Source organism: Acartia tonsa, chromosome 4 (genome assembly GCF_053477335.1).
Source record: "Acartia tonsa isolate MP-2025a chromosome 4, ASM5347733v1, whole genome shotgun sequence".
Taxonomy (NCBI): Eukaryota; Metazoa; Arthropoda; class Copepoda; order Calanoida; family Acartiidae; genus Acartia; species Acartia tonsa.
The window spans coordinates 27,940,598-27,968,491 of NC_137263.1; the positions used below are offsets into that span (position 1 = coordinate 27,940,598).

Consider the following 27,894-nt stretch of genomic DNA (forward strand, 5'->3'; position numbering starts at 1 on the left):
AATATTGTGGCCTACAGAACATTTCTATATAATTCACTTTATATTAATACAATAAAAAAAAAATTACTCTGTTCATTGGAAATTTTTCCAAAACAATTGATTTCATTGAAAAATCTAACATTTACAATAAAACAAATAATTCTGAAATCTAACCAATAAGAAGTCTCGTTTTATTTCAATTCCTAACAATTCAAAAAAAAGTGTTTTCACAAAGTGACTTATTTCCAATGTAGTTAAATAATTTTTATTTAATTAAAATGAAAAGAATGAAAACCATACACATAAAAGATACATTCTTTTTAAAATTATTTTAAAAAATAAGTTTGAATAATCTTATTTTACAACGCATTTGTATATGTGACAAAAATAAATTTGTTGTATTGCATAAACATTTGTTGTCATTTAACCCTTTACAGCCATTTTTTAGGTTTTTAAAATAAGTGAGAGAACACAAACATGTTAATGTTAATTCGTTGATATATTATAAAGAATTAACTTTTTAGTGAATTTTTATAGTAAAATCATAAGGCCTAATTTTACTCTATACCAGAATACAATATTTATGAAGCAAAACACTCTAAAATCTACGAATTTTACCCAAATAAAAAAAAAATTTTGCTTCGGTCAAAATGATCACGGCAACTGTAAAGATTAATATTTAAATCCCCCCAAAAAAGTTTATTGGGAATTTAATTCAAATTTAGGCTCTGCAGTCTCATTCTACTGGTGTCATAGTATATTTTTTATATACGTTTTAAAAATAGGTTAAAAACAGTTTAAAGTTTATTTTTTACTATGGATTCAATAAATTTTACTGAATCATGATGTTTCTTTCCTTTGTGGGTAAAATACTCAGCTTTTAGAGTGTCTTGCTTCATAAATATTGTATGCTAGTATACAGTAAAGTTAGGTCTTTTGATTTTATCAATCAAAACTAATTAAAGATTAATTCTTTATAATATATCAATGAATTAACATAAAAATGTTTCATGTCTCTTATACATTAAAACATAAAAAAATTGGCTGTAAAGGGTTAAACAATGTAAGATGACAACAAATGTTTATGCAATACAAAACAAATTTATTTTCATCACATATACAAATATGAAATAAAAAAAGATTATTCAAACTTATTAATTAAAATATTTTTAAAGGGCGAATATAGGTTGAATATAATATGGGCTCAAAAAAACCGTGCAATTCCATAGATTATAAGTAACTTTAAGATATTGACATATCCAAATGTATAAGTCTGTTATAGCTTAAAACCTGAACATTCTCAGGATAAATTTATGTAATAAGTGTGGTTCCCTAAGAACTCCAAACACCCTAGCATCACACAAGGCTTTGGTTTAAGGTTGAATTAAAAAGTTTTCGTTAAATGATAGTCTTAATAAAAGTGGAAACCAGTTATCAATCTATTTTTTTGTATTGTGGATTGTTTCTTCCTTGACAATATTCCCCAACAAAGTGTAAAGTATATGAATTTTATTTTTTTTAAAAAACCTTTACAGGAGAAATTTTATTTCATGTAAGTATGAAAATTATATGGTAATTGTTATAATTAATTTAAAGAGGACAAAAATAATAGTTGAATAGTGTTTTTTTTCTTATATTTTTTTCTGGAGAAAATCTGGCGATCGGTGCGTTTGTGTGTGTGTGTTGAAAAATGCGTACTAGGGTAATTATATCATCAAGAATTAATCATTGATCTTTATACAGAAAAAAAAACTTTAAAACGTATTATTTACCCTAGTAATTACTCCGGACGCAAATTGACGCAAATTATTTTATGCTTTTTAAAAATTCAATAAAATAGTATATAATATAAAAAAAATAAACACTTTAATTATTAATTAAGATGCATGCCAATGTAATAGTCAATTAAACTTAAGAAAAATAGTCAAAAAAGTCTTGTAAAGGGCTAAAATAAACGATTTTGTTGACTTTCTCATTTATCATATGTTGAAGTAAAAGCAAAAATTGCAAAATCTACTTAAGGATTTTTTTGATTTTTTAAATTTAACATAGATATTTTAAAAGTATGTAATGGCACCTTTCATATAAGCTCATATCATATTGAAACTATATTCGCCCTTTAAAAAGTATGTATCTTTAATGTTTATAGTTTTCATTCTTTTCATTTTAATTAAATAAAAGTTATTCTATTATATTGGAAATATGTCACTTTGTGAAAACACTATATTTAAAATTTAAAGATTTCTAGCTTTGTCATTGGTTAATGCTGAATCCTCATAGTTTTTATGTTAATTTAAAGATATATCCTACATCTTTCACTATCAATGAATAATTATAAATATAAAATCAAAAGAGCTATTTTTTTACTATCATTATCTTTTTATCATACTATCAAGAAAAATGCTTTGAAGCAAGAATTTTACCCAAAAACAAAAGACAGTTCACAATTCGGTAAAATTTACTTAATCCATAGTAAAAAATAAACTTTAAAATCCTAATAAAAATCAATGTGGGCTATTATTCTTATTTTTAGCTCTGCAGTTCGATTCTACAAGTGTCAGAGTATATTTTTGATATACCTTTTAAAAATAGTTTAAAAACAGTTTAAATAATCTTTGATGAGGGGAAAATATTTCATTCAGTTTGCCCTTTTTGTGTTCACTAATACTTCCTAAACTGTTTTTAACCTATTTTTAAAACATATATAAAAAATATACTATGACACCAGTAGAATGAGACTGCAGAGCCTAAATTTGAATTAAATCCCCAATAAACTTTTTTGGGGGGATTTAAATATTAATTTTTACTGTTGCCGTGATCATTTTGACCGAAGCAAAAGGTCTTTTTTTATTTGGGTAAAATTCATAGCTTTTAGAGTGTTTTGCTTCATAAATATTGTATTCTGGTATAGAGTAAAATTAGGCCTTATGATTTTACGATAAAAATTCACTAAAAAGTTAAAATTAATTTCTAAATCCCCCAAAAAAGTTGATTGGGGACTTAATTCAAATTTGGGCTCTGCAGTCTGATTCTATAGGTGTCCTAGTATATTTTTGACCCCCCATTCAAAAATAGGTCAAAAACAGTTTAATCCTGACCCAATACCAAAATAGTATTTAGATTACCAATTCCCCTTAAAATGTTAAATGGAACCTTACAAGAAGGCATTTTTGCCTCTAAAAGCAATAGATGGCATGAAGATTTAGATGGGCACTCCATATACATGATTTGTTTCTTCTGATTTTAGTGTACCTCATGCTTTTTTTCCATACTGAAGTCTTTTATTTGCATTCAGAAGAGGTATAAGTTGTGTTTCCAGGATACATTATTCTACTCTTGTTCTGATTGCCTGTTATGTTAGTTGCACTACAATAAGCTGAGAAATATCTTTTTAGTCAATTGGTGCAACATGTTTAAACCTTGTTTGCAACTTTTTCAATTGTCAATAAGCAAAATTGATAACAACAGTATAAAAAGCAGTAATTTATCTCTTATTTTACAAGTATTGATTTTATTAAATCCATCTGTGTTAAGAGAAATGCCAACAAATTTAAAAGTTTGTTTAGCACATAATTGTGTAAATAAATTTAAGTGGTACTGTAGCAAATTTAAAAATAAAAGGTTTAAGGTACTTTTTATATCAAATAAAGCTAAATTTTTGTCATAATTCTAATCAACTAAGTAATTCCAAATATATATCAAATTTTTAAAACTTGCTTCTAAATCACTTTAACCAATAACAAAACTGGAATTTATTAAATTTGAAAAGGAGTGTTTTCATAAAGTGACTTAAATCCAAAATAATCTATATTTGATTAAAATTAAAAGTATTAAGATTAAAGTTACATATTTTTAAAAATATTGAAAAAAATTAAGTTTGAATCATCTGACTTTATATCATATTTGTATATGTAATAAAAATAAAGTTGAGTTGCATTATACATTCAATTATCATTTTACAAATTTAACCCTGTACATCAGAATTTTATGTGTTTTAAATAGATGCTAAATTACCTAACACTTTTTTGTTGATTCATTGATATATTCTAAAGTTTTAGTACTTTTTAGAATTTTGACAGATAAAATCAAAAGACTCTGCAGTATAATTCTACATGTGTCAGAGTATATATTTCTAAAATATATTTCAAAAATGGGTTAAAAACAGTTTAACTTACTAAACCTTCATTAAATTTAAACAGTGTTAAGTGACGACATACACTACTATTTCAGATTGTTAACATAGTCAGTGTATGTTCTTAAAGGAACCCTGCAAAAAAATATACCACTTTGACTGCTGAAAGCCTGCCACGAGTAGACCAAATACCCAAAATTTGAAGCCTCCAGCTTCAATAACAAAATTACAAACATTTCAAAATGATTTGTTAGTACAATAAAAATTTTGAAAGATTTTCATTGCTCATGATGGAAATTTCAATATCAAATTACTTACTATTGAAAGCTTATTTTTGTCAGAAACTTAGACTGCCAGTAACTGATAACATTTTACAATAAAAACACCCCTTTTCATAGTCAAAATCTCTGTAAAAATTCTGATTAAATTCGTTTGTAAGCGTAAAATCATGGTTGGAAAAAATGAAACTAATGAAACTAAAAATATCATTTTGAAATGTCTAGAACTTTTTGGTTATTGAAGCTGGAGGCTTCAAATTTTGAGTATTGGGTCTACTTATGGCAGTCTTTCGGCAGTTGAAGCGGTATATTTCTTGCAGGGTTCCTTTAACCCTTGGTGGTACAAATTTCATAAAAATTTAAGTGTTAAAAAACTATTTGTTTTTAAAACCAAGGCTGGAACAGGAAATCTGAGTGGTCAACAGAAAATATTTATCCCAAAAAAAATAGAAACAGGATAAAACTTTCAAGTTTAATTTTTATCAACTAAGTTATCTATAATACAAAGTAGAACGATGTCTGTCCGTCTGTCTGTCTGTCTGTCCGTCTGAAGCTTAAGAACAAAAAAATTCCCCCCCTCCTTTTTTTTTTTTTGCAGGAGATTTCCTTGGTCCTTTTACGAATTTCACCTTAATTTTTTTTATCACCTCTTGGGGCAAAGCCCCTAGAGGCTAGGGGCGAAGCCACTAGTCTATAATACAAAGTAGCTTGATGTCTGTCCATCTGAAGCTTAATATCTTAGTAACCGCTGAACTGATTGGGCTCTACTCTTCAGGGATTATATCTACTGGTCCTGTGATGGTTTTAAACTATTTTCCTGGGGGGTGGGACACCCCCAACCCCCCCAAAAACTAAAAAAACCACCCCCCCAAAATTTTTTTTTTTACATTTTTTGTATAATCTCAGTAACTGCTGAACAAATTGGGCTCTACTCTTCTGGGAATGTACCTACTGGTCCTCTGGTGGTTTTATGCTATTTTCTAGGAGGGTGGAACACCCCAACCCCCCTTAAAATAAAAAAACCCCATTTGCAATTTTTTATTTTTTTTTATTTTTGTAAACAAAAACCAGTAATTGGGTTCAGGGAACCCCACTGCATCATGGGGCAAAGCCCCCATGAACCCCCCCCCCCCAAAAAAAAAAAAAATTTCACTAAAAAATTTTTTAAAAGTTGTTGCAATTATAGGTATTAAATAAACTTTACAGAGGAGAGTTTTCAATTTTTGTATATATGTGGTCCAATCAGTGAGACTATCGGAGCTTGCGCCGCATATGGGGTACTCGCTTATGCTCACCCTGTAAGAGATATACGGTGAACAACCTGGGTTTAATTTTTTTTCAAATTGAAATTTTTGTGCATACGGCGCACAACCTAGATTTAATTTTACCAAAGAGTAACTTTTTGAAAATAAAACTATAAAATTATTCTGGACGGTTGACTTTCCATTACCTCATGGGGCGAAGCCCCTAGAGACTAGGGGCAAAGCCACTAGTAAGATATAAAGAAAATAAACCCTTAATATTCAAGATTACAGAATATTTTATTATCAATTCTTTAGACTTTTAGATGGAAATTTTAAGAGGGAAAATAACTCTGGAGGAATTGTCCTCAGTATAAAGAACCAATGAGCATAATTGAAAGGTTAGTTCTAAAAACCAATTTGTCACAAATTTACAGCTCAATCGCAGGTAGCAATTTATTTTTATTAAAGGGACTGCGAATGTAAAAATTTCTCTTTATATTATCAAATCTTGACATTTTCTAAGCACCTTTCACTATACTGATCAACCAAAAACGTCATATTAACAAAAATATTGATGATTTATGCCTTGATTTTACTGCAACTCAGGAGGGAAAAATGGAAAAACAGGAAAAATCTGGACGTTTTTATTTATTAAAATGTTTCTAGGGATATTTAACTTGTCAATTTACTCACTGTTAATAATTTTTTTATGACATGAAATTGCCAATTTATGTTTTAAAAAGGTAATAAAGATTTATTTTAAATTTGTATAATTGACAAAAAATACCTAACTGTCTACAAAGGGTTGAATCTCAGAGGTTATTTGAAATGATAATATCCTTTTTTATTGTGTCGGACAATAAATAACCCACTTAGGAGATTTAGATTACACTTTTATCAGACTGTTTATAAAGAAATATTGCACCTTTATTATTTTCAAAGGACCAAGGAATTCTTATGTAAATTTTCCTAGAGGCATTTACATGAAATAAGTGTTAATGCAATTTTGTGAAATTTTAATTAAAGATTTCTTAAATGCTATTAGTTTTTTTAAAAATAATTACTATGTATTTTTTTCATAAAAAAAATTAAATCAGCGGATTTCCAAAAGAAACCACCTTTAAAAAAAATATTAACATCCAGTTTAGGAATTTTACTGCAAGTTTAGCAAAGTTAAACATGTTACTTGTAAGTGCAGCGCTGCATCTACAAAAACTTTTTTTTATACCTCCCTTTATCATGTTACTTGTAGGTTTAGCAAAGTTAAACATGTTACTTGTAAGTGCAGCGCTGCATCTACAAGTATCATGATCCCTTTTTTTATAAAATATTGTTTTAGTGTATTTAAATACATTAAGGTAAAAAAACATTCTTTTATAATATATATATACCAAATGAAGCTAGCTTTTTATAAGAAAGTGAAAAATCATTAATATTCAAATTCTGAACACAAAGACGACATTTTAACAGCGGTTTTAATCAAGAATATATCTTACTTTTTTTCACAAAGCGGTATTTTGTTAAAATGTGTTGATTAAATTTTTTCTTTAAAAAAAACATAGAAATAATCAAAAATTTTTTAAAAATCAACATAATTTTTGAAATCTACATAAAAAAATTCTCAAATATATTATACAAACATGGATGCAGGGATAAGGGATTTGTTGAAGATTTCCTAGCTCCTTTGTAAGTAAAGGTGGGTGAGAGATGTTACTTGGATACTATAATAAAAAAAACCTGTTTTTTACTTTGTTATTGTATTTGATATTATAGAAAAAAGTTATAGCTATAGAAGAAAAAAAAGGCAATCAATTGTAAATTTATATACCCCGGAAATTTTTTCCCTAATCTTGGACATAGTAAAAATTGGCGGAAATAGCCATTTTACCCTATCTTTGAGATTATACAGTGTGTTTTTTTTATGAGAACCTTTTTGAAAGCAATTTTACCCCACTTATAGTTATCAGAATTTAATGATTAATGGCTTATTTTCTTCGTTTTAAGAAAGTAAGCCATTAATCATTAAATTCTGATAACTATAAGTGGGGTAAAATTGCTTTCAAAAAAGTTCTCATAAAAAAAACACACTGTATGTATGAGATAATGTTGAGGTTTGATAATCTGATGAGAAATTTTTTCGCTCACAGTCCCTTTAAACCTAGTCATACATATATTATGGACACACTTTCCCTCTTAATTTCTTCATGAAACTGATCAGTATCTGTTAACCGATATCAATTATTCCTATGAAAACGGACTGAAAAGTTCCGAAACAGCTGTTGCTACAGAACTTTGCGAGAGCTCAGCTTGTCGTCAAACATACACACATATAGATATTCATCGTTTGTTTACTTATTTCTGTAAGAACAATTTGAAATTATAATAAATGTTCAATAAAATTGTCGAATAAAGTGATTATCTTTTCCATTCTTTATAATAGTCACAATAATTAAGACTTATAAACACAAAATTAAATGATATTTAATTCCCTATTAATTTTCTTTAAAAAAATTTAAAAACCTTTTTCATAACATCGAAAAATCAGCTTTACAGACCTATCATTGTTTATTAATTGAGCCAATTTTTATTATATTTGTACGTGCTATATGAAATGAGTTTTTACTTTATTATCTATCATAAAAAACCGGTCGCAGATGACTAGCAGGTATCCTTATCTTACTAATTTAATTATTTAAAAATTTAAAATGGGCATATTTTAGTCTCTCTTTTACGTCAGGGAAACAGGAATGGCACAGTTCAAAGATGTAATGATCATACCGATATATGCATATGTCGCTTAACACAATAGAACGTACAGTTTAATAGATTTTTTAATTACAGAGAACGCTCAAATTTAAGTATTTTTAATTTTTTTTAGTCAAAACACCTTTGTAATTAAGAAATAAATGATTTCTGAAATAAAATTGAAAGGGGGAGGGGTTGGAAATATATATATTTTCGTGTTTAAGGGTATCAGCAATTTTATTTTGTGAGCTTTTCCCTTGGTTTTAGAGATTATTGAGTGAAACCTTCCGAATCGAGTTAATTATTACCCTAACTAGCCATATCTTCTATAATGACTGACCGTGGGACCGAAGCTTTCGCTGTTTTCCGTCGAATTAGACGATTTTTATATAATTTTTGACTAATGTTTAACTTTCCTTAGTCTGTTGGTAACATGAAAAAGGAAGATTGTGTAAAGGGGAGAGGTAGACAGTGTTAGTGCAATTTATATTATTAAAAATAAGAGTATTTTAGTCATTTTGGGAGAACATCGAAATCCCAAACAATTTAACCCCATTGAGTCATTATCGCCGAATAACAAGCTATGCGACGTTGTCATAGAACCTTCTTACAAAGTTGAAATACTTTTAATTTTTCCAGTCCCCATATAAAAAACTTTAATAATTGATTACACCGGCTAGAAGCAATATTAAATTGGCCATTAAAGTAGAATGCCAGCCAGTAACTGATACTAATTTGAAAATAAAAACACAACTTTTCAATGTTAAAATCTGTCCATATAAATGAGGAAACTAACATTTACCGGGGGCTCCACAATTTCCTAAAAATTGACCTAACCTTGATTTTCTCAGAAACTACTTGATCAACCATGCAGATATTTTGAACTTAAACTGTTTTTAACCTATTTTTAAAACGTATATAAAAAATATACTATGACACCAGTAGAATGAGACTGCAGAGCCTAAATTTGAATTAAATCCCCAATAAACTTTTTGGGGGGGATTTAAATATTAATTTTTACTGTTGCCGTGATCATTTTGACCGAAGCAAAAGGTTTTTGTTATTTGGGTAAAATTCGTAGCTTTTAGAGTGTTTTGCTTCATAAATATTGTATTCTGGTATAGAGTAAAATTAGGCCTTATGATTTTACTATAAAAATTCACTAAAAAGTTACTTCTTTATAATATATCAATGAATTAACATTAACATGTTTGTGTTCTCTCATTTATTTTGAAAACATAAAAAATGGCTGTAAAGGGTTAAATGACAACAAATGTTTATGCAATACAACAAATTTATTTTTGTCACATATACAAATGCGTTATAAAATAAGATTATTCAAACTTATTTTTTAAAATAATTTTAAAAAGAATGTATCTTTTATGTGTATGGTTTTCATTCTTTTCATTTTAATTACCTAAACTGTTTTTAACCTATTTTTAAAACGTATATAAAAAATATACTATGACCAGTGGCGTGCGAACCGAAGGGGGCATTTGGGGCAATCGCCCCCCCCCCCTAGCGACCAAAACGCCCCCCCCTTCCCTGCCCCCCCCCCTAGCCACCGCCCCCCCTGCCCCCCCTAAATGTTGAAAAATGCCCCATTTTGCCCCCCCCCCCCTGGTCAATAAAAATGCCCCTTTTTGCCCCCTACCCTACAAAAAGCAAAACTATCCCAGTTTCAAAAAAAAAGATCAAGAAATACTCCAAAAAAAATTTTTGCCGCTTCGCGCCAAACAGACAGTTACTATTCATTTAACCTTACCAAATTTTTTAATTAGTGTAGAAATTAGGTTATAATCTTTTTTCACTGAACATAACAAACCAGGTAATAGGAAGTATTTTATTTTGTATAATATAAACTTTTTACCAAAGAAATTTTGTACATCCCCAATGATGATACACAAAATCACAAACCCTTATTTAGATTACAATTAGTGGATGAAATGTATTGAAACTCGACTTAATTAACCAACCAATCAAAATTCCATTTAAGTCCCCAAAGTTGTTGAGCCAACGAATAAGAAAATTTTATATGAAATATTGGGGACTAGTGTAATAAATAGCCCAAAAACCCCTCCCTCCCTGCATATTTGAAGAAAAAAATTTGTGCTTCGCGCCCTTCCAAACAGTTTCTGCTTTTTATCACATTGCATTGTATATTGTGTTTTTATTTCTTTAAAAACATGTTGAAACAGCGTTGATATTTATCTAAACCTTTTTCTCAACACTGTATGCAGGGCGACCACTTCATACTATATATACTATTTATACTATATTGGATGAGTTTGGATACTACATACTATATGACAAAAATTTACTATATATACTATACAATATTACCTTTATTTGACCAAAAATTACTATATATACTATATGATATTAAATTTAAATAACAAAAACGAATATTGTCAGTTTTGAGACAACGCCTCTGAAGGAGCGTTTTGTCTTATTTTCACAGTAGGTTTTCTCCTATTTCTAGCCCCTGCGGGGGGCTTTATCTCTGAGGGGAAATCGTTAACCTTTGACTTACCCAACTTAACCTAAAATAACCCATTAAAAAATATTGTGATATGACAAAAATGCATAAAGCTCTACAGTAATTGAGAAAATCCTGAAAATATATTATTGTTTGTGATTATGTTTTAAATATCAGTTATTTTTCATAGAATTAACTTAAGGGAGCGAAAAGTTTTGCCACTTTCGCCTACTCCGTGATTATTAAGCTAGCTCTTATTGTGAGACTATAGGTTAGTTGGGATAAAAGTTTACTTTTGGGTATTAGTTCTCTTTGATTTATTATTTTTTTGGATAGGTTTCCAGGTTCAGGTGCTGCAGGCTGGAAGGTGGTTTCTGGACAGGTAAAAAAATTTAAAAATTTTGTTTGAAGATTTAGAGATCAATTTATTTTAAACAAAATATGCACCTTTTAGGATGTTATTAACATCTGAAGAAAAAATGAAAATTAGCCTCCAGGGTCAGGTCCTGCAGGCCTCCAGGTTCACTCTGGACAGGTAAAAAATATAATTTTTATTTTAAGAGTTAGAGGTCAACGTTTAAAACAGAATATGTATTTTTTGATCTTATTAACATATATGAAGAAAATATATAAATCGGCCTTCAAGTTCAGGTCTTGCAGGCCTCCAGGTCCACTCTGGACAGGTAAACAATCAAATTTCTTATATGAAGAGTTAGAGGTCAATTTATATAACAGAATATGCATTTATTTGGATAATAATAACATATTATTATATATTAACATAATATTTTACCTGTTCAGAGTCCATCTAGCTGGGGCCTGCAGCACCTTAACCTAGCCTGGAGGTCGATTGTCATTTTTTCTTTAAAACACATAAATATTATCTAAAAAAGATGCTTATGTTGTTTAATAAACTAACCGGTATTATCCTTTTAGAAATTTTTTTTTCAATTTTGAAAATTTGAGTTCTTCCACCCCCCCCCCCCCCCCCTCCGACAGCGAACTATGATCTCTGGCCGCAGCGCTCGGCTCCCTAGGCTGCCTAGCCGCAGCGCTCGGCTCCCTGGGCTGCCTAGCCGCAGCGCTCGGCCCCCTTGCCTGCCTAGCCGCAGCGCTCGGCTCCCTAGCCTAAAACCTAACCTAACCTAAGTCCACCTGGAGGCCTGAAGCACCTAAACCTGGAGGCTAATTTTATTTTTTCCTTAAAATATATAAATAACATTCAAATATAAGCTCATTTTGTTTAACAAATATTCCATTAACTGTTCAAATCAGAAGTTTGATTTTTACCTTCCCAGAGTCCACCTGAGGTTCTCCAGCACTTAAACCTGGAGGCTAAATGTCATTTTTTTCTTCAAATGTGTAAAAAAAATATCCAAAATGATGCATACTTTGTTTTATACGTTGACCTTTAACTCTTCAAACAAGAAAGGGGGGAGGGGGATGTCCCACTTTTTGAAACCAAAAGTAAAACGTGCATGATCTCGGCCCATAAAAGAGTTATAGCTCTTAAATTCTGCACAGCAGTTGCTTTTGTGGTGAACAATATGGAACTGTTAAGAAATGGCGGCGGAACCGCCGCTCCCGCCAAAAACCGCCGTTTCCCGCCGAATTTTGTTTTGCCTTTTCTCGCCATAATAGACAATTTTCAATCATCTGAGATAAACTTTTTTTTATAATAATTTTGCTTATATTTTACTTGACACTTGTAAGATTTTACACTTTTTGCAATTTTTTTTTAAATATTGACATGACATCACTGAAAATATAAGGAAATTTTTATTAGAAAAAAAGTTTATCTACGATGATTGAGAACTGTCTAATTTGGTGAAAAAACGGGAAAAAAATCGGCGGGAAATGGCGGTTTTCGGCGAGAGCGGCGGTTCCGCCGCCGTTTATTCACAGTTCAATATTGTTCACCATAAAAGCAACTGCTGTGCCGAATCTTAGAGTTATAACTCTTTTATGCGCTGAGATCATCCACGTTTTACTTTTGGTTTCAAAAAGTGGCACATCCGCCTCCCCCCTTTGAATTTTATCTGTCCAGAGTGGACCTGGAGGCCTGCAGAACCAGATCTTGGACGTCGATTTTAATTTTTTCTTCAGTTATATTAATAACATCCAAAATGATGCATTTTCTGTTTTATAAGTTGACCTCTAACTATTCTAATAAGAAATTTGAATTTTTCACCTGTCCAGAGTGAACCTGGAGGCCTGCAGGACCATAAATTGGAGTCTAATTTTAATTTTTTTCTTCAGATATGTTAATAACATAAAGATACATATTTTGTTTAATAAGTTGATCTCTAACTCTTCAAACAGAAATTTAAATTTTTTTTACTTGTTCAGAAACCACCTTCCAGCTAGCCTGCAGCACCTGAACCTGGAGACCTATCCAAAAAATGATTAAATATACGTGAATTTCTACCCCAAAAGTAAACTTTTATCCCTAATGACCTATAGACTCATATTAATACCTAGCCTAATAATCAAAGAGATTTATATACTACTAGCGGCTACGCCCCTAGAGGCCTCTAGTGGCACTTTAAATGTTGTTGTTTGTTAAAGTTAATTTTTTATGTACGATACCACCTTATTTGACGTTGAAGTCTCCTCTAAATTTGAAATTTTTATGATTTTTTTGTCATTTCTCTTGGGAGGGTGGTGGTACCCTCCCCCAAAATAGTTATAAACCTTCCCGGGACTTATGAGAAGCTACCCTGTTAAGGAGAACCCGATCGGTTCAGCGGTTAGCAAGATCCTTCGGTACAGACACACACACAGACACACAGACATCCTGTTACTTTAGTATAAGGATGTATTACTAAATAAAACAAAGTCCGATACTATATCATACTATATGAGTAAGAAAAAATATACTATATATACTATATGGATTAAAAAAATATACTATAATAATACTATATTTATTTGGTTTTGGAGTGGTCGCCCTGTGTATGTCTGTCTAAATGAATAACTATATATGATGTCATTTTATTTTGAGGATAAGTTTATCATTTTTTTTGTGTACATACCCTTACAAAAAGACATGTTTTTTTATGGCAATTTCCTTTAAAAACCATTAAAACTAACTACACCCTATATTCCTAACCTGATCAAATACGCCACTCTTGTTGTCTTTAATTGATTTTAGTTCAAAGGGGGAGTAAATATTTTAGGTGCGCTTCACGCACCGCCCTTATAAATCCTTGGAAACACCACTTAATTAAAAATTAACAGAGTTTTAAAGTGCAATTTAAAGAGGGTAGGATATGTTGATATAACTTTTTAGCTTCTCTATAATTCACTATCACTATGTGATTTTTTCAACTGCAATTAAAGATAGAAGACTAAAACTTAATGTTAACATTCCCATCATTATGGAGTATAATTAACTATTAAAAATTCATGGAGGTTGGACTGCTTTTCAGAACGTTTTTGGCTATTTTTGTATCTTTTAAATTTCAGGTATAGTGACATTGCCTCTTAAGGTGCATTTTGTCGTATTTTCACAGTAACTTTTCACCTATTTATAGCTCCTGCGGGGCCAATTGCCTAACCCTGCAGGGGAATCACCTGACCTAACTTAACCTGGAATAACCTTTTAAAAGCTACTATGAAAATACGACGAAATGCCCCTTAAGAGGCGTTGCCACAAAAGAGACTATACCCTATATTTCTAAGAGATTTTTATATCTGTAGATGAAAGGACAAGTAATTTTTTTGTGGATTATAATATTTTAAAAAATAAAATTTCTCGCTGATTCGAGCATCCAGTATGTAATTTACTTTGACTGTCATCACACAACATACAGGAAAAAGGATTTGTGACTTTTTCTACCTAAAATATATATTTATTTCAACAGATACTTGTCTGTATTCTTATTCATGATTTTTTGTTCTTTGCTACTTAAAGATGTTGTCATCCTTGTTGTCATTCAATAAATAAATATTTAAAATCAGTTTTACATATTAAGTTAATTTTTGGAAAATTATTTCCAAAATGAGTGTTTTTATCTCCCCCCCCAAAAAAAATTTTTTTAATGAGGTTTTTAATCCTTCCTTCTGAGATTTTATAACATCCCCTTCCACCCATAAAAAATGTTGGGTGGTGGGGGGGGGAGGTTAATTTATCTTCTGAGAGGAGTTTTTAAATAGCTTAAAATGAGAATACACGGCCCCCCCCCATAAAAGAGTATGGGGGCCCCCATACTCTTTTTTACTCCCCTCAACCCCCCATCTCTTTTTAGGGGCAGAGAATAGGGAAACAGAGAAGGGAGGTGGAGATAAGGAGCAAGGGATTTGAACAGCGAGAAAAGGGATAGTCAAATATTCTTGCCAAGCAGGCAGGCGTGTCGGGCCAGTTTCTTGCCACAGGCAGGCAAGCGTGCTGGGACACATTATATGTTAATTGGGTAAGGGAAAAGGGAGATGAACGCAAGGAGCAAGCAATATACACAGGGAGAAAAGGGGAAGGTGCTATTAGTACTAGTAATGGTTGCCAACTAAAAATGAAAATAAGATTTCTAATATTTTTTATAATCCTTCTAGCTTTCTTTTACTATTATATCTTACGAGTAATATTTTAATACCACATCCTTTTACATTATTAAAAAAATGTAATTTCTAGTTGGCAACTGTTGAATGCTTACCCCTTTTCTCCCACTTCATATCGCTTGCTCCTTACTTTCACCTCCCTTCTCCCTATCCCAATCAACATATGATGTTGTCCCAGCCCGCTTGCCTGCCTGTGGCAAGAAACTGGCCCGACACGCCTCCATACTCTTTTTTTTTGGGGGGGGGCGTGTATTCTCATTTTAAGCTATTTAAAAACTCCTCTCTGTACTTTTTTTTTCAAAGATGCTTTCTAGCTCCCTTCCCTTCGGTCATTGCAGGGTGGGGAGAAGGGATGGGGGAGAAGCGATGGGGGAGAAGAGATGGGGGGGGAAGATGTGGGATATAAATGGGAAAAAGGGATGGGGGAAGGAATGGGGAAGAAGGGATAAGAACTAGAAGGCCCATAATCAAATAATCCCACCCCTTAAAACGCCCTTATTTAAAATTAGTATATATAATCAAAATGCCCCCCCCTAAAGCAAAGTGCCCCCCCGGGGCACTTTGATTTAGGGGGGGGCAAAATTTTACAAAATCTTCAAAATGCCCCCCCCTAGACAAAGTGCTTCGCACGCCACTGACTATAACACCAGTAGAATCAGACTGCAGAGCCTAAATTTGAATTAAATCCCCAATAAACTTTTTTGGGGGGATTTAAATATTAATTTTTACTGTTGCCGTGATCATTTTGACCGAAGCAAAAGTTTTTTTTTTTATTTGGGTAAAATTCGTAGCTTTTAGAGTGTTTTGCTTCATAAATATTGTATTCTGGTATAGAGTAAAATTAGGCCTTATGATTTTACTATAAAAATTCACTTAAAAGTTAATTCTTTATAATATATCAACAAATTAACATTAACATGTTTGTGTTCTCTCACTTATTTTAAAAACATAAAAAATGGCTGTAAAGGGTTAAATGACAACAAATGTTTATGCAATACAACAAATTTATTTTTGTCACATATACAAATGCGTTATAAAATAAGATTATTCAAACTTATTTTTTAAAATAATTTTAAAAATAATGTATCTTTTATGTGTATGGTTTTCATTCTTTTTATTTTAATTAAATAAAAATTATTTAACTACATTGGAAATAAGTCACTTTGTGAAAACACTCTTTTTTTGAATTGTTAGGAATTGAAATAAAACAAGACTTCTTATTGGTTAGATTTCAGAATTATTTGTTTTATTGTAAATGTTAGATTTTTCAATGAAATTAATTGGTTTGGAAAAAAAATTATGTCCAATGAACAGAGTAATGTTTTTTTTATTGTATCAATATAAAGTGAATTATATAAAAATGTTCTGTAAGCCACAATATTACCCGAAGTAAAAAAAGAGCTTTTGCTTTGGTCAAAATGATTACAGCAACACTAAAAACTAATTTTTAAATCCCCCAAAAAAAGTTTATTGGGGACTTAATTCAAATTTGGGCTCTGCAGTCTGATTCTATAGGTGTCCTAGTATATTTTAGACCCCCCATTCAAAAATAGGTTAAAAACAGTTTAAATAAAAATTATTTAACTACATTGGAAATAAGTCACTTTGTGAAAACACTCTTTTTTTGAATTGTTAGGAATTGAAATAAAGCAAGACTTTTTATTGGTTAGATTTCAGAATTATTTGTTTTATTGTAAATGTTAGATTTTTCAATGAAATTAATTGTTTTGGAAAAAATAATTATTTCCAATGAACAGAGTAATGTTTTTTTTATTGTATCAATATAAAGTGAATTATATAAAAATGTTCTGTAAGCCACAATATTACCCGAAGTAAAAAAAGAGCTTTTGCTTCGGTCAAAATGATTACAGCAACACTAAAAATTAATTTTTGAATCCCCCCAAAAAAGTTTATTGGGGACTTAATTCAAATTTGGGCTCTGCAGTCTGATTCTATAGGTGTCCTAGTATATTTTTGACCCCCCATTCAAAAATAGGTTAAAAACAGTTTAAGATTTAATGGGTACAAATAGCTTTTTTGTATAAATCACTTCCCAAGCTCCCCCGGGGCTCAAGAACCCCAAAAAATGGACCTAGCCTTAATTTTCTCAGAAACCACTACATGAACAAAGCAGATTTTTAAAGGTAGCCTGCAGGATATACATCCCTCTAACTGATTCAAGATATATATAATGATATCCAAAATGATGCATATACCTCTAACTCTTCAAATAAGAAATTTTAATTTTTACCTTTCCAGAGTGGACCTTAAAAATTGCAGCACTTGAACCTGGAGACCGATTTTGATTTTTTCTGCAAATACAAAATGATGTATATTTGGTTTCAGAAGTGTACCTTGTTCAAATAAGAAATTTTAATTTTTACCTGTCTGGAGTAAACCTAAAGAGACCGATTTTGAATTTTTCTGCATATATGATTATAACATCCAAAATGATGTATATTTGTTTTCATAAGTGTACCTCTAACTCTTCGGATAAGAAATTTTAATTTCTTCCTGTCCAGAGTTGATCTGGAGGCCTGCAGCACCTGAACCTGGAGGCCAATTTTGAATTTTCTGCTAATATGATAATAACATCCAAAATTTTGCATATTTAGTTTGATAAGTTTACCTCTAACTCTTCAGATAAGAAATTTTAATTTCTACCTGTCCAGAGTGAACCTGGAGGCCGATTGTCATTTTTTCTACAAATATGACAAGAACATTCATAAAAATGCACATTTTGATTTATAAGTTGCACTCTTACTCTTCAAACAAATTTTTTTTTTAAATTTTTATCTGTCAAGAACCACCATCCAGCGTGCAGCACCTGAACCTGGAGACATATTCAAAAAATGATTTATTATTTGTGAACTACTTCCCACATGTAAACTTTTTTCCCAAATAACCTATAGTCTCACATTAACCCCTAGCCCACACTGAATACGCGAAAGTTGCAAAACTTCGGCCCCCCTTAAATTTTTCAATAAAAATACCTACCTACTCTTTAGTCAAAATCTCTCCAAAAATATACATTTTATCTTTTATGACTAAATGTCAAATTCTTATGGTATAATAGGGAAACTAATATTTTATTGGTAAAATAAAATTAAATTTCTGATTTAACGACTGGAAAAATTGTGAAGCAATTTCAACTCCCTAGCACGTCAATTCAATATGCTTCTAACTCTTTTGTTATTAGAGCTGAGGCTTCAAATTTAGGGTATTGTGTCGAAGTGGAAGTCCTTCAGCAGTTGGTGTGATGTATTTCCTGAAGGCTTTCTTTTTCCTTTAAGCTTTTAAACTAAAAACTAACTTTACACATTTCGATTTTTCCAAGGAAACTATGAACTAACTTCTTTTTCAGAACTCAACTTCTAGGCAGGAACACAACAAAAAAAATTGCTGGTACCTAATTAAGTATCTGATCCCCCTCCCCTCTTTGCTTAGTAAATTTGTTTGTTTTTAAATCTCTGGTACATTTTGAAGACAATGGTTCCCAAAAAGTATTCTGTGTCCTGTGTCACACTTCTTTTTATGGGTATCTTTTTATTTATTTTAATGTGTATTGTTTAAAGCAAAAATAACGAGAAACATTATATACAACAGTTTTTTTTTCAGAACAAAAAGTTTTGAATTTCCTTTCATTTAAGGAATTAATCCTTGTTTTAAAATGTCATGTATACATGGAAAAATTAAATGCAAAGAATGGAAAGTTTTGATCGAAGAACTTGGCCCTTTGTTTCTCCCCTGTGAAACGGATAATGAAAATTCGTCTTCACTATACCTAGGGGATGTGATGAAACTACCCAAAGAGGAGATGCACACTTACGGTCTGTGTCCCAATTGGGACCGCTTTGTTGTTATAAAATGTGATAAATGTAACAGAAAAATTAAAGCGGAGGCTTTAGAATCCCACATTACTCTAAGACATGGGAGCAAATCGGAACGTAATGCTTATTTCAAAATTTTAGCCTATAAGGCTAAGACAAGCGCTGACCTAAGAAACTGCCAATTAAAGTTTACACCAATCATCAGGTTGTGCGATAATGAAGACCAAAAGCTCTGTGATAACAATTCTGATCTAACTCTAAATTCTGGTTACTCTAGCTCTACTTCTCCAACACTTCCATCCCATCCTTCAACGCCTCCACCGTTTAGGGGATCTAGCTTAAGTCCTTTTCCAACGTCAACGCCACCTTTGTCTACTGAGGCCTCTAACAAGCAATTAGTTAACGTTTCAGCCCCTGAAACGCGCAGTCCTTCCCCAGATGAGGTATTGTCAAGGCACAATGACCAATCTGACATAGTGGATGACTTGGACATTGATTTCATCGATCAAATTCCCGATGATGAAGAAATGAAATCATTTGACGCATCTACGGCTCCGACTCTTAATTCCGTGGAGTACAAGCAAACTTCAATGACCTTATCTAAGTCTGAACAGTTTAAAACAATTAATAAATCTGAAATTGGGCCAACTTTATCTCTTGTATCATCTCCGGCAATCATTGACAGTGTTAGGGAAGCGGATAGTACAACTAACAATGTCATCAGTATCCCAGACTCAGATGACATATCTAACATTGAGATTGATATAATTTCTGAAGGGCAGGTCACAGACTCTATCAATACTAAATACAACGTAACGTTAATGAAACCAGACCTTGGTATAGTTGGTGTCTCTCGAATACCTACAAGTGTTTCTCCTACACGATCAAAAATCCTTTCTAGAAATTCAAACAAAGCAATCATACAACAAATATTAGATAAAAAGACACATAGTGTTCCGAAACCGATTTCTCTACCACCACGCCAAAATGTGTTTGTTACTAAAACATTCAAAGGTTGTTCTCCGAGACTAGAAAGTTTAGACTCGCCGCCGGCTGCTACAACAATTAGTACCAACACAGCAACAACAACTCATTTTTCTAATAGTTCATCTTTATTCAACAAAATAAGTCCAAAGAAGTCGGTTCTATTAAAAACTGCATTAGAAAGCAAAAAGACCTTTGGCCGAGAACGCGAGTATGACCCAAATAAGCACTGTGGTGTATGGGATGAAGAAGGTAAGCGTCACTGTACTCGATCCCTTACATGCAAATCTCATTCAGTGTACTTGAAGCGCAAGGTTTTTAATAGGTCTGGGCCCTTTGATCAGTTGTTAGCCACCCATAAAGCAGACAAGGAAGCTATGAACAAAGGTGTAGAAACCAGCAATGTTAACACTGTATCAATCATTAATGTAATTGATAAAATTGATACGGAATCAATATTGACCAGACGACAAATACCAAGCATTCCGATAAATCAACAATTAATTAGAAAGACTTGGGAATTGAAAGAAACCCCAAAAAACAATTCTTTGCTGAAACCAATCATAAATAAAAATATGTTAGTTGGAAGAAACTTTATGACCAAGAATTTATTGTGGGATGAAAATTTAGACTTTTCAACAGGTAATGACTTATTTTTAATCTAATCTGTAAAATAAATACCTATTGTAGTTCTATTTTCTTAAATTGGGATTTAAACACGCCCCGTGTGACGGGAAGTAAGATATATTACGTTACAAGCAATCTGTTACTTTATTATCACATCAACCTAACCTGAATTAGTTTGGAAGATGTCCTACACTTAAGTAAAATATAGTTTCAGTATTTATCTATAATACAAAGTAGAACGATGTCTGTCTGTCTGTTTGTACCGAAGGATCTCGCTAACCACAGAACCGATCGGGTTCTCCTTTCAGAGATGGTAAAAAAACAGGTTTTTAAAAAAAAAAGAACAAACCAGTTTTTTTTTGTTTAAAATGGTTGTTTTTATTAAAAAAACATTTTTTGGTTTTTAAAATAATATCCAAATTATACCTAACGTAGATATTCTAATAAAGTATAAAGTTGAATTTTTATGGAACCTATTGAATGTTTTAACTTAAATACCTAAACAATGTATAATAATGCATTTAAACTTCTTTTAGAAAAATTATTTGCCTTTAGAAAAGTATTAAATTGTCTAAGAATTTTATATCAGGTATTTAGGTTTTTGGCACTAATTTACTGTATCATTTACATTATAAAAAGATATAACTAGAAAGATAGGCCTTTGTATAAATATTTTTTTTTAAACCATCCCCACCTTGTTTTTTTTGGGTTTTTTAAGCTTGTTTTTTTTTTGGTTTAAACCAAGTGGTTTTTTTATGCCAACTCTGTCTCCTTTACAGTGTAGTTCTCATAGGTCCCAAAAGGTTTATAACTATTTTCTTGGGGGTGGGACACTCCGAACTCCCCCCCCCCCCTCCCAATTTTTTTTTTATTATAAAAAAGTTTTAATTTGTTTAAAATCTAAAATTCGAAAAATTAAGGGGGGGGGGAAGTTCTGACACTTTTGCGTAAACAGTGATTATAGGCTTTGTCTTTGGACTGAGAGGATAGGTTATTAGGGATAAAATCATTCCTATATGATGAATTTCCCCCAGATTTAAGATTTTTTGGTTAGGCCTCCAGGTTCAGGAGCTCCAGGCCTCCAAGTGGTCTCTGTACAGGTAAAAATTAAAAATAAGATTTTTTTTGAAGAGTTAGAAGTTAACTTATAAATCAAAATATACTTCTTTTTGATTGTTATTCACATATTTGAAGAAAAAACAAACATATTTTGTCTCATAAGCTGACATCTAACTCTTTAAAAAAAATTTTTTTTTTCATTTTTACCTGTAGAGACGCCTGGAGCTCCGGAACCTGGAGGCCTATCCAAAAAATCTTAAATTTTGGGGAAATTTATCATATAAGAATGATTTTATCCCTAATAACCTTTCCTCTCAGTCCAAAGACAAAGCCTATAATCACTGTTTACGCGAAAGTGTCAGAACTTCCCCCCCCCCCCCTTGATCAAACCTCTAAAATCTAAAATTCGAAAAATTAATTGATCAAACCTCTTGTGGAAAAAAGCCCCTAGAGGCTAGAGGCGAAGCCGAGAACCCTTTTAACTAGAGCGAGCTAATTTCGGAATTATAGGGCCAAAGTTACTTCTAAGAATATCGGTGACCGCCGCTAAAATTTTTTTTGCGTTTCTCGTCTAATTAGGCAATTTGGAATCATTTGAGACCATGTTATTTTTTTCAAAAAATTTTCCCCTTAAAACTAACCCTGCGGAGGGGGAACTCAAAATTCTCGTTTATCCTTGTATATCTTAAATTCAGTGCTTCTCCTGTGCTTTTGAAGTTATTGGAATACAATCTTTTTTTGTGGGTCAGTAAATTAAGATTAATAAAAAAAGGCGGGTTGACTGCTGATCCCGCCGTTTTACGCCGCCGCAAAAAATTTCAAATTCTCGTTTATTAAGACATTCTTTACTTTTCCTGTGCTTTTAACGTTATTTTTTTGGTTTGGCCATTAGAAAAAAATTTAAATAAAACGGCGAGGTGACCGTCGTTCTTCGCCGTTTTCCGCCACCGCCAAAACAGTTACATTGTCTCAAATGATTTTAAATCGCCCAATTCAGCGATAAATGTAAAAAAAATTTAGCGGCGGCGTAAAAAAACGGCGGGAGCGGCGGTCAACCCGCCATTTTTATATTAATCATTCTTTATTTACTGACCCACTAAGTAAGATTTTGTTCCAATATCTTCAAAAGCTCAGGAGAAGCACCAAATCTCAGATATACCTTGATAAACAAGAATCTGAAAGTACCCCCGAAGGGTTAGTTTTTTAGCGGCGGCTGTTTTCAGCGGGAGCGGCAGTCACTGATATATGTAACTTTGGCCCTATAGAAGCTTATAGCCGAAATTAGCTCACTCTAGCTCTAAGGGTTCTCGAGTAAACCCCCCCTCCCCTGCCCAAACCATTTTAGTTCCCATCCTCCTTTTATTGTCAGGGGGCTATAAACACCTCCCTACTAACCAACATACTCTAATAATTAAATCTCGCTATTTAAAAGGCATCGTAAAACTAAACTTCTATCTAAAATAACCTTTCCACTAAATCCAAAGATAAAACCAATAATAACTTTAAACTATTTAAGTTCGAAACTAAATTCTCATATTATACTTTAATTTTGTTTTTATTTAAAATTACCTACCTACCTACTTAATATTTTGTTCTCGTTTTACGCTCTTGTATGGTCTAACTATTTTTTTTTTAATTTTGAATTTTATCAATTATTATTGTGTTTTTTTAGAACACCCAAAACCTCTGGCTGTGTGCACCTTTGGTGGTAAACGAGTTGGTGGTTCCTTTACGACTGACAGACCCAAGTTTTTAACAAGAAAGTTTATGCGTCTGGCAGTATCTAATCTTGGATTTTCGAAGTATCAGGTTGGTGGGATTCAAGGTGTAACGAGGCTTTCAGGCATTGCCAATGTACCTGTGACAATGCGTCAGCAATCTATGCCATACCTTGTTAGTGTTCAACCAGGTAAAAGTGCTGGATCTAACATTCTTGCAAAATCTGGATCTTTTGGAGATGGATTAGGCATGCGTAGGTTCGGATACAATGGAAGCCGAACTCATTTTGTTGTTCAAGATTCATTCAAGACGGACATCCAAGATTTCAAAGGGGGAATTAAATTTGAATTTGGAAAGAATACACAGAATGCAATAAAAGATACAGGAAGTAATTAGGAAAATTTAATTTGTTGTGATTTTCAGCTTTATGTTGTTCTATGGTTTTTGTATTTAATAATTTTACTCATACTGTCTTGAATTTAAATAAAATTTTATTTTTAAATTATATTTGTAAATTATTTTTTTCTAGCCATGCTACTCTTTACCTAATCCGTCGTTTTCCTTGTTTCAAATTACTCGGTTACATACTAAATTGGTATTTAAACTTGAATTTAGTAAACTGCATATTTTTTTCCTGTTCAATGGTTAAAATAAACAATTAGGTAGGTATAGGGTATACTATTGAAAAAAAAAAAAAATTTCTACCATGTCGTTTTAAAAATATTAAGACTTGAAAATTGGTTTCTTGTAATTTATAAAGCTGGCTTACTGTCAGGAAAAAGCAAATTAATTTAAAAGTTGATTTAGGGGGCAAAATAACGCAACCTTTATTAAATTGCCTTTTTCAGCTGTCGTTGGGGGGGCAAAATTTGTATTTCACCCTCAATAAAATATATTATAAATCGCGGCATTGTGTGCATTATCAATAACCAAAATCATTTATTAATAGCAGATGATAATTATGAGAATGAAAAGGACTGTCCACAGGAAGAAAAGTTTGAATTCTAAGCATATTAATTTAAAGAGTGTGCAAAAATGCGTGCATTTTAAAAAATCAAATTGCGCGTTGCTTGTCTTAATAGTAGAAAAATGTTACGCATACCGTTAGAATTGTCATATTTAGAAATATATGTATCATATTCATGCTATTTGTAGTATAGAAGCTACGTTTGAAAATGTAAGAAAGGTTGAAAAGTTTTAAGTAAGTTGGGACATTTTACCACGTATCTCCTAAACTATACGTAACACCCAAAAACTAGAGTTTATGACAATTCTAACAATATGCATAACATTTTTATACTATTAGCACAAGCCGCGCAACGAGATCAGCCAGTCCAATCTTGGAGTTTTAAACGAGGAACAGCCTACAAGACTACCTACAAATGGCCAACCAACATCTCCAGATATTTCCCTGGCCTCACTTTCCCTTTTACCTAATATAAAATGGGAAGTAAAAAAGAGTCTTGGTTCAGATCACCTCCCTATCATAATAACCATCTCAACATCACTAAAACAGTCTAAATCCATCAAAAGAACATATGTGAACTTTAAGAAAGCAGATTGGGATAAATTTACAGCCATCACTGAAGAAAAGTTCTCAACTCTCTCTGCACCTACAAATATCTTCGAAGCAGAGAAAACATTCAGACGCATTATCAACAAAGCAGCTAAAACATCCATACCTGCCGGCAGAATTAAGGATACCATCCCTGAAATTCCCACATCAGCTATGGACAAAATAAATAGACGAAACGAACTTAGAGACAGCAACCCTTCTTCTCCAGAAATACACCAACTAAATAATGAAATTAACTCTGAAATCAACACCTTCAGAAAAGAGAAATGGAAAGAAACGGTAAATAACATAAATGGAAATTCTTCAAAATTGTTCAAACTAATTAAAAACCTTAGCAACAAAGATATAGCAAACCCTAACCAAGCCATCAGATTTAAAGGGAAATACCTCTCTCTAGGCAGAGACATTGCTACTGGTTTTGTAAAACAATTTACATCTATTATTCGTCATGAGAGCTCCAAAAGTTCAAGAAAAGTGACCAAAGATATTAAGAAGAATAACCTTGACGAATCTGTCTCATTTACCCACGAACAAACTAGAGAAGCCATCAAAAGGTGTAAAGCCTCAAAAGCTGTCGGACCAGATGGGATGTCAAACTTACACCTGAAACACCTTGGACAGAAAGGTATAGAATACCTCACAAAGATCTTTAATTTATCAGTCCAAAATAGTTTAATTCCGGATATCTGGAAACAGTCTTTTGTTATACCTCTGCTAAAACCTGGAAAGGATAAAGGAGATTCCAACTCCTATCGACCTGTATCTCTTCTTTGCCCAGCCATCAAAATATTGGAGAGATTGATATTGCCAACACTACAGGAAAACCTACCTATTCCAGATTTTCAACATGGTTTTAGACAACTTCACTCAACTGTCACAGCCCTAAATGAATTTAACATCCAAGTTTCTGAGGGTTTTTCCAAAAAACGGCCACCTGACAGGACAGTTTTACTGCAGTTAGACTTGTCTAAAGCATTTGATATGGTGAACCTAGATAAATTATTGAAAGAATTGAACCAGTCTACTCTACCCTCACCTTTAAAGAGATGGTTTTGCTGTTACTTAAAAGGTAGACAAGCTCAAGTACATTTTCGTAACTCTACATCAAGTTTTAAAAATGTACGGACAGGAGTACCTCAGGGAGCAGTAACCTCCCCTGTACTATTTAACTTTTACCTGTCAAATCTTCCTATACCACCAAAGGGAGTATATGTTGTACAATATGCTGACGACATATCAATCTTTACCTCTGGTAATGATATTGAAGCTATGACTGAGAAAATCAATTCTTATGCCAAAGAAGTTGCAGATTACTTAAAGGAAAGGAAACTTATTGTATCAGCTGAAAAATCAACAGTCACACTCTTCACCCCCGACACCAAAGAGTACAACATCCATCCTCAAGTAATTATTAACAACACAGTTGTCCCGCTAGAAAGGAACCCAAAATTGCTGGGTGTCATTTTTGACACAATGCACACCTTTACCCCACATGTAAACAACACCATAGACAAGGCAAAATCAAAAATCAACCTAATGAAAACTGTGGCAGGCAACAACTGGGGACAAAATAAAGAAATGTTAACCATAACATACAAATCTTTGGCTAGAAGCACCCTTGAATACGCCGTTCCAATCTGGAGCCCTATAATTTCATCTACATGCTGGACCAAATTACAAACAGTACAGAATCAAGCATTAAGAGTCATAACAGGCTGTCTACAAATGACCCCCATCGTTCATTTACACAGGGAAACCAAGATTCTACCCCTGAAAGAACATGGAGAAATGCTTACCAAACAATTTCTGTTGAACTGTCACCTTCCTGGTCATCCAAGTAATAAACATCTTGACCGTCCGGCTCCAGACAGACCAAACAGGAAGCCAACACTTTTAAGACTGAATAATTCTATCAACCATCTCATCCCTGTACTTGATAAAACATCGCTAAAACAAAGTATTAAAAGAGTACACACAGAAACAGTTCAGTCAACAATCAGCCAATATGAGAACAACAAAGTTCTAAACAACATACCACCTGAAATAAGCTCAGAAGAAGAAAATCTATCCAGAAAAGAAAGATGTCTTCTCTCACAGTTAAGATCTGGTTACAGCAGCTTACTTTATTCCTACAAACACAGAATTGACAACACAGACACAATCCAAGATATGTGTCCAAAATGCGGAGCATCCCCCCATGACACGCCCCATCTGTTTAACTGCAGACTAAATCCTACCAACCTTACTCCTATCAACCTCTGGACAACGCCACATCAGGCCGCTAACTTTTTAAAACTCGACGATGGAATCACCTGAAGATATTTCTACCCAGTTAGCGGTTCTTGGTGTGACCTTCAGTGGCTAAACAAACAAAGGGGGGGGGGGCGTAATGACATTTATTCTTAATCCATGAGCAAAATGGTCTAAATATTTAGCTAGACCCTTCAAACTTGGTATATAAGCCTAGTCCTATAGGTATTACATCTAAATGGCAAAAAATTCAAAAAAAATTATTGTTAGGTTAGGTAAGAAAAACCCTGCGGAAATGGGGGTTTTAGGCTTTTTTTGGTCTATTTTAATGTGAAAACTTGCCTTAAATTGTTTTTTCTCAGGTTTTTAACTTAAATACACTGTATCTATTCATATGGACATTATTTAAGATGATTTAGCAAGTCGGGGACCGAC

The 27,894-nt window shown here is 32.4% G+C and overlaps 2 protein-coding genes across 2 annotated transcripts; both read left to right on the forward strand.

Annotated features, from left to right (window-relative positions):
* The first annotated feature begins 18,994 nt into the window (after window positions 1-18,994).
* LOC145318068 (uncharacterized) lies at window positions 18,995-24,135 on the forward strand. The gene is made up of 2 exons (XM_080159400.1): window positions 18,995-20,870; window positions 23,587-24,135. Exons 1-2 carry the CDS (start codon window positions 19,085-19,087, stop codon window positions 24,027-24,029), a joined length of 2,229 nt encoding a protein of 742 aa, XP_080015526.1. The 5' UTR covers window positions 18,995-19,084; the 3' UTR covers window positions 24,030-24,135.
* Window positions 24,136-24,600: 465 nt separating this feature from the next.
* LOC145315413 (uncharacterized) lies at window positions 24,601-27,525 on the forward strand. The gene is made up of 2 exons (XM_080155395.1): window positions 24,601-24,660; window positions 24,940-27,525. The coding sequence occupies exons 1-2, from the start codon at window positions 24,601-24,603 to the stop codon at window positions 27,523-27,525; spliced, it is 2,646 nt and encodes an 881-aa protein (XP_080011521.1).
* Window positions 27,526-27,894: the final 369 nt, after the last annotated feature.

Excerpts from the sequence above, each read along its gene's own strand:
- LOC145318068 (XM_080159400.1), top strand. The coding sequence starts at position 19,085 with ATGTCATGTATACATGGAAAAATTAAATGCAAAGAATGGAAAGTTTTG. Across the intron at positions 20,871-23,586 it reads AAATTTAGACTTTTCAACAG|AACACCCAAAACCTCTGGCT; the intron begins GTAATGACTTAT and ends GTGTTTTTTTAG.
- LOC145315413 (XM_080155395.1), top strand. The coding sequence starts at position 24,601 with ATGAAAAGGACTGTCCACAGGAAGAAAAGTTTGAATTCTAAGCATATT. Across the intron at positions 24,661-24,939 it reads AGCATATTAATTTAAAGAGT|CACAAGCCGCGCAACGAGAT; the intron begins GTGCAAAAATGC and ends TTATACTATTAG.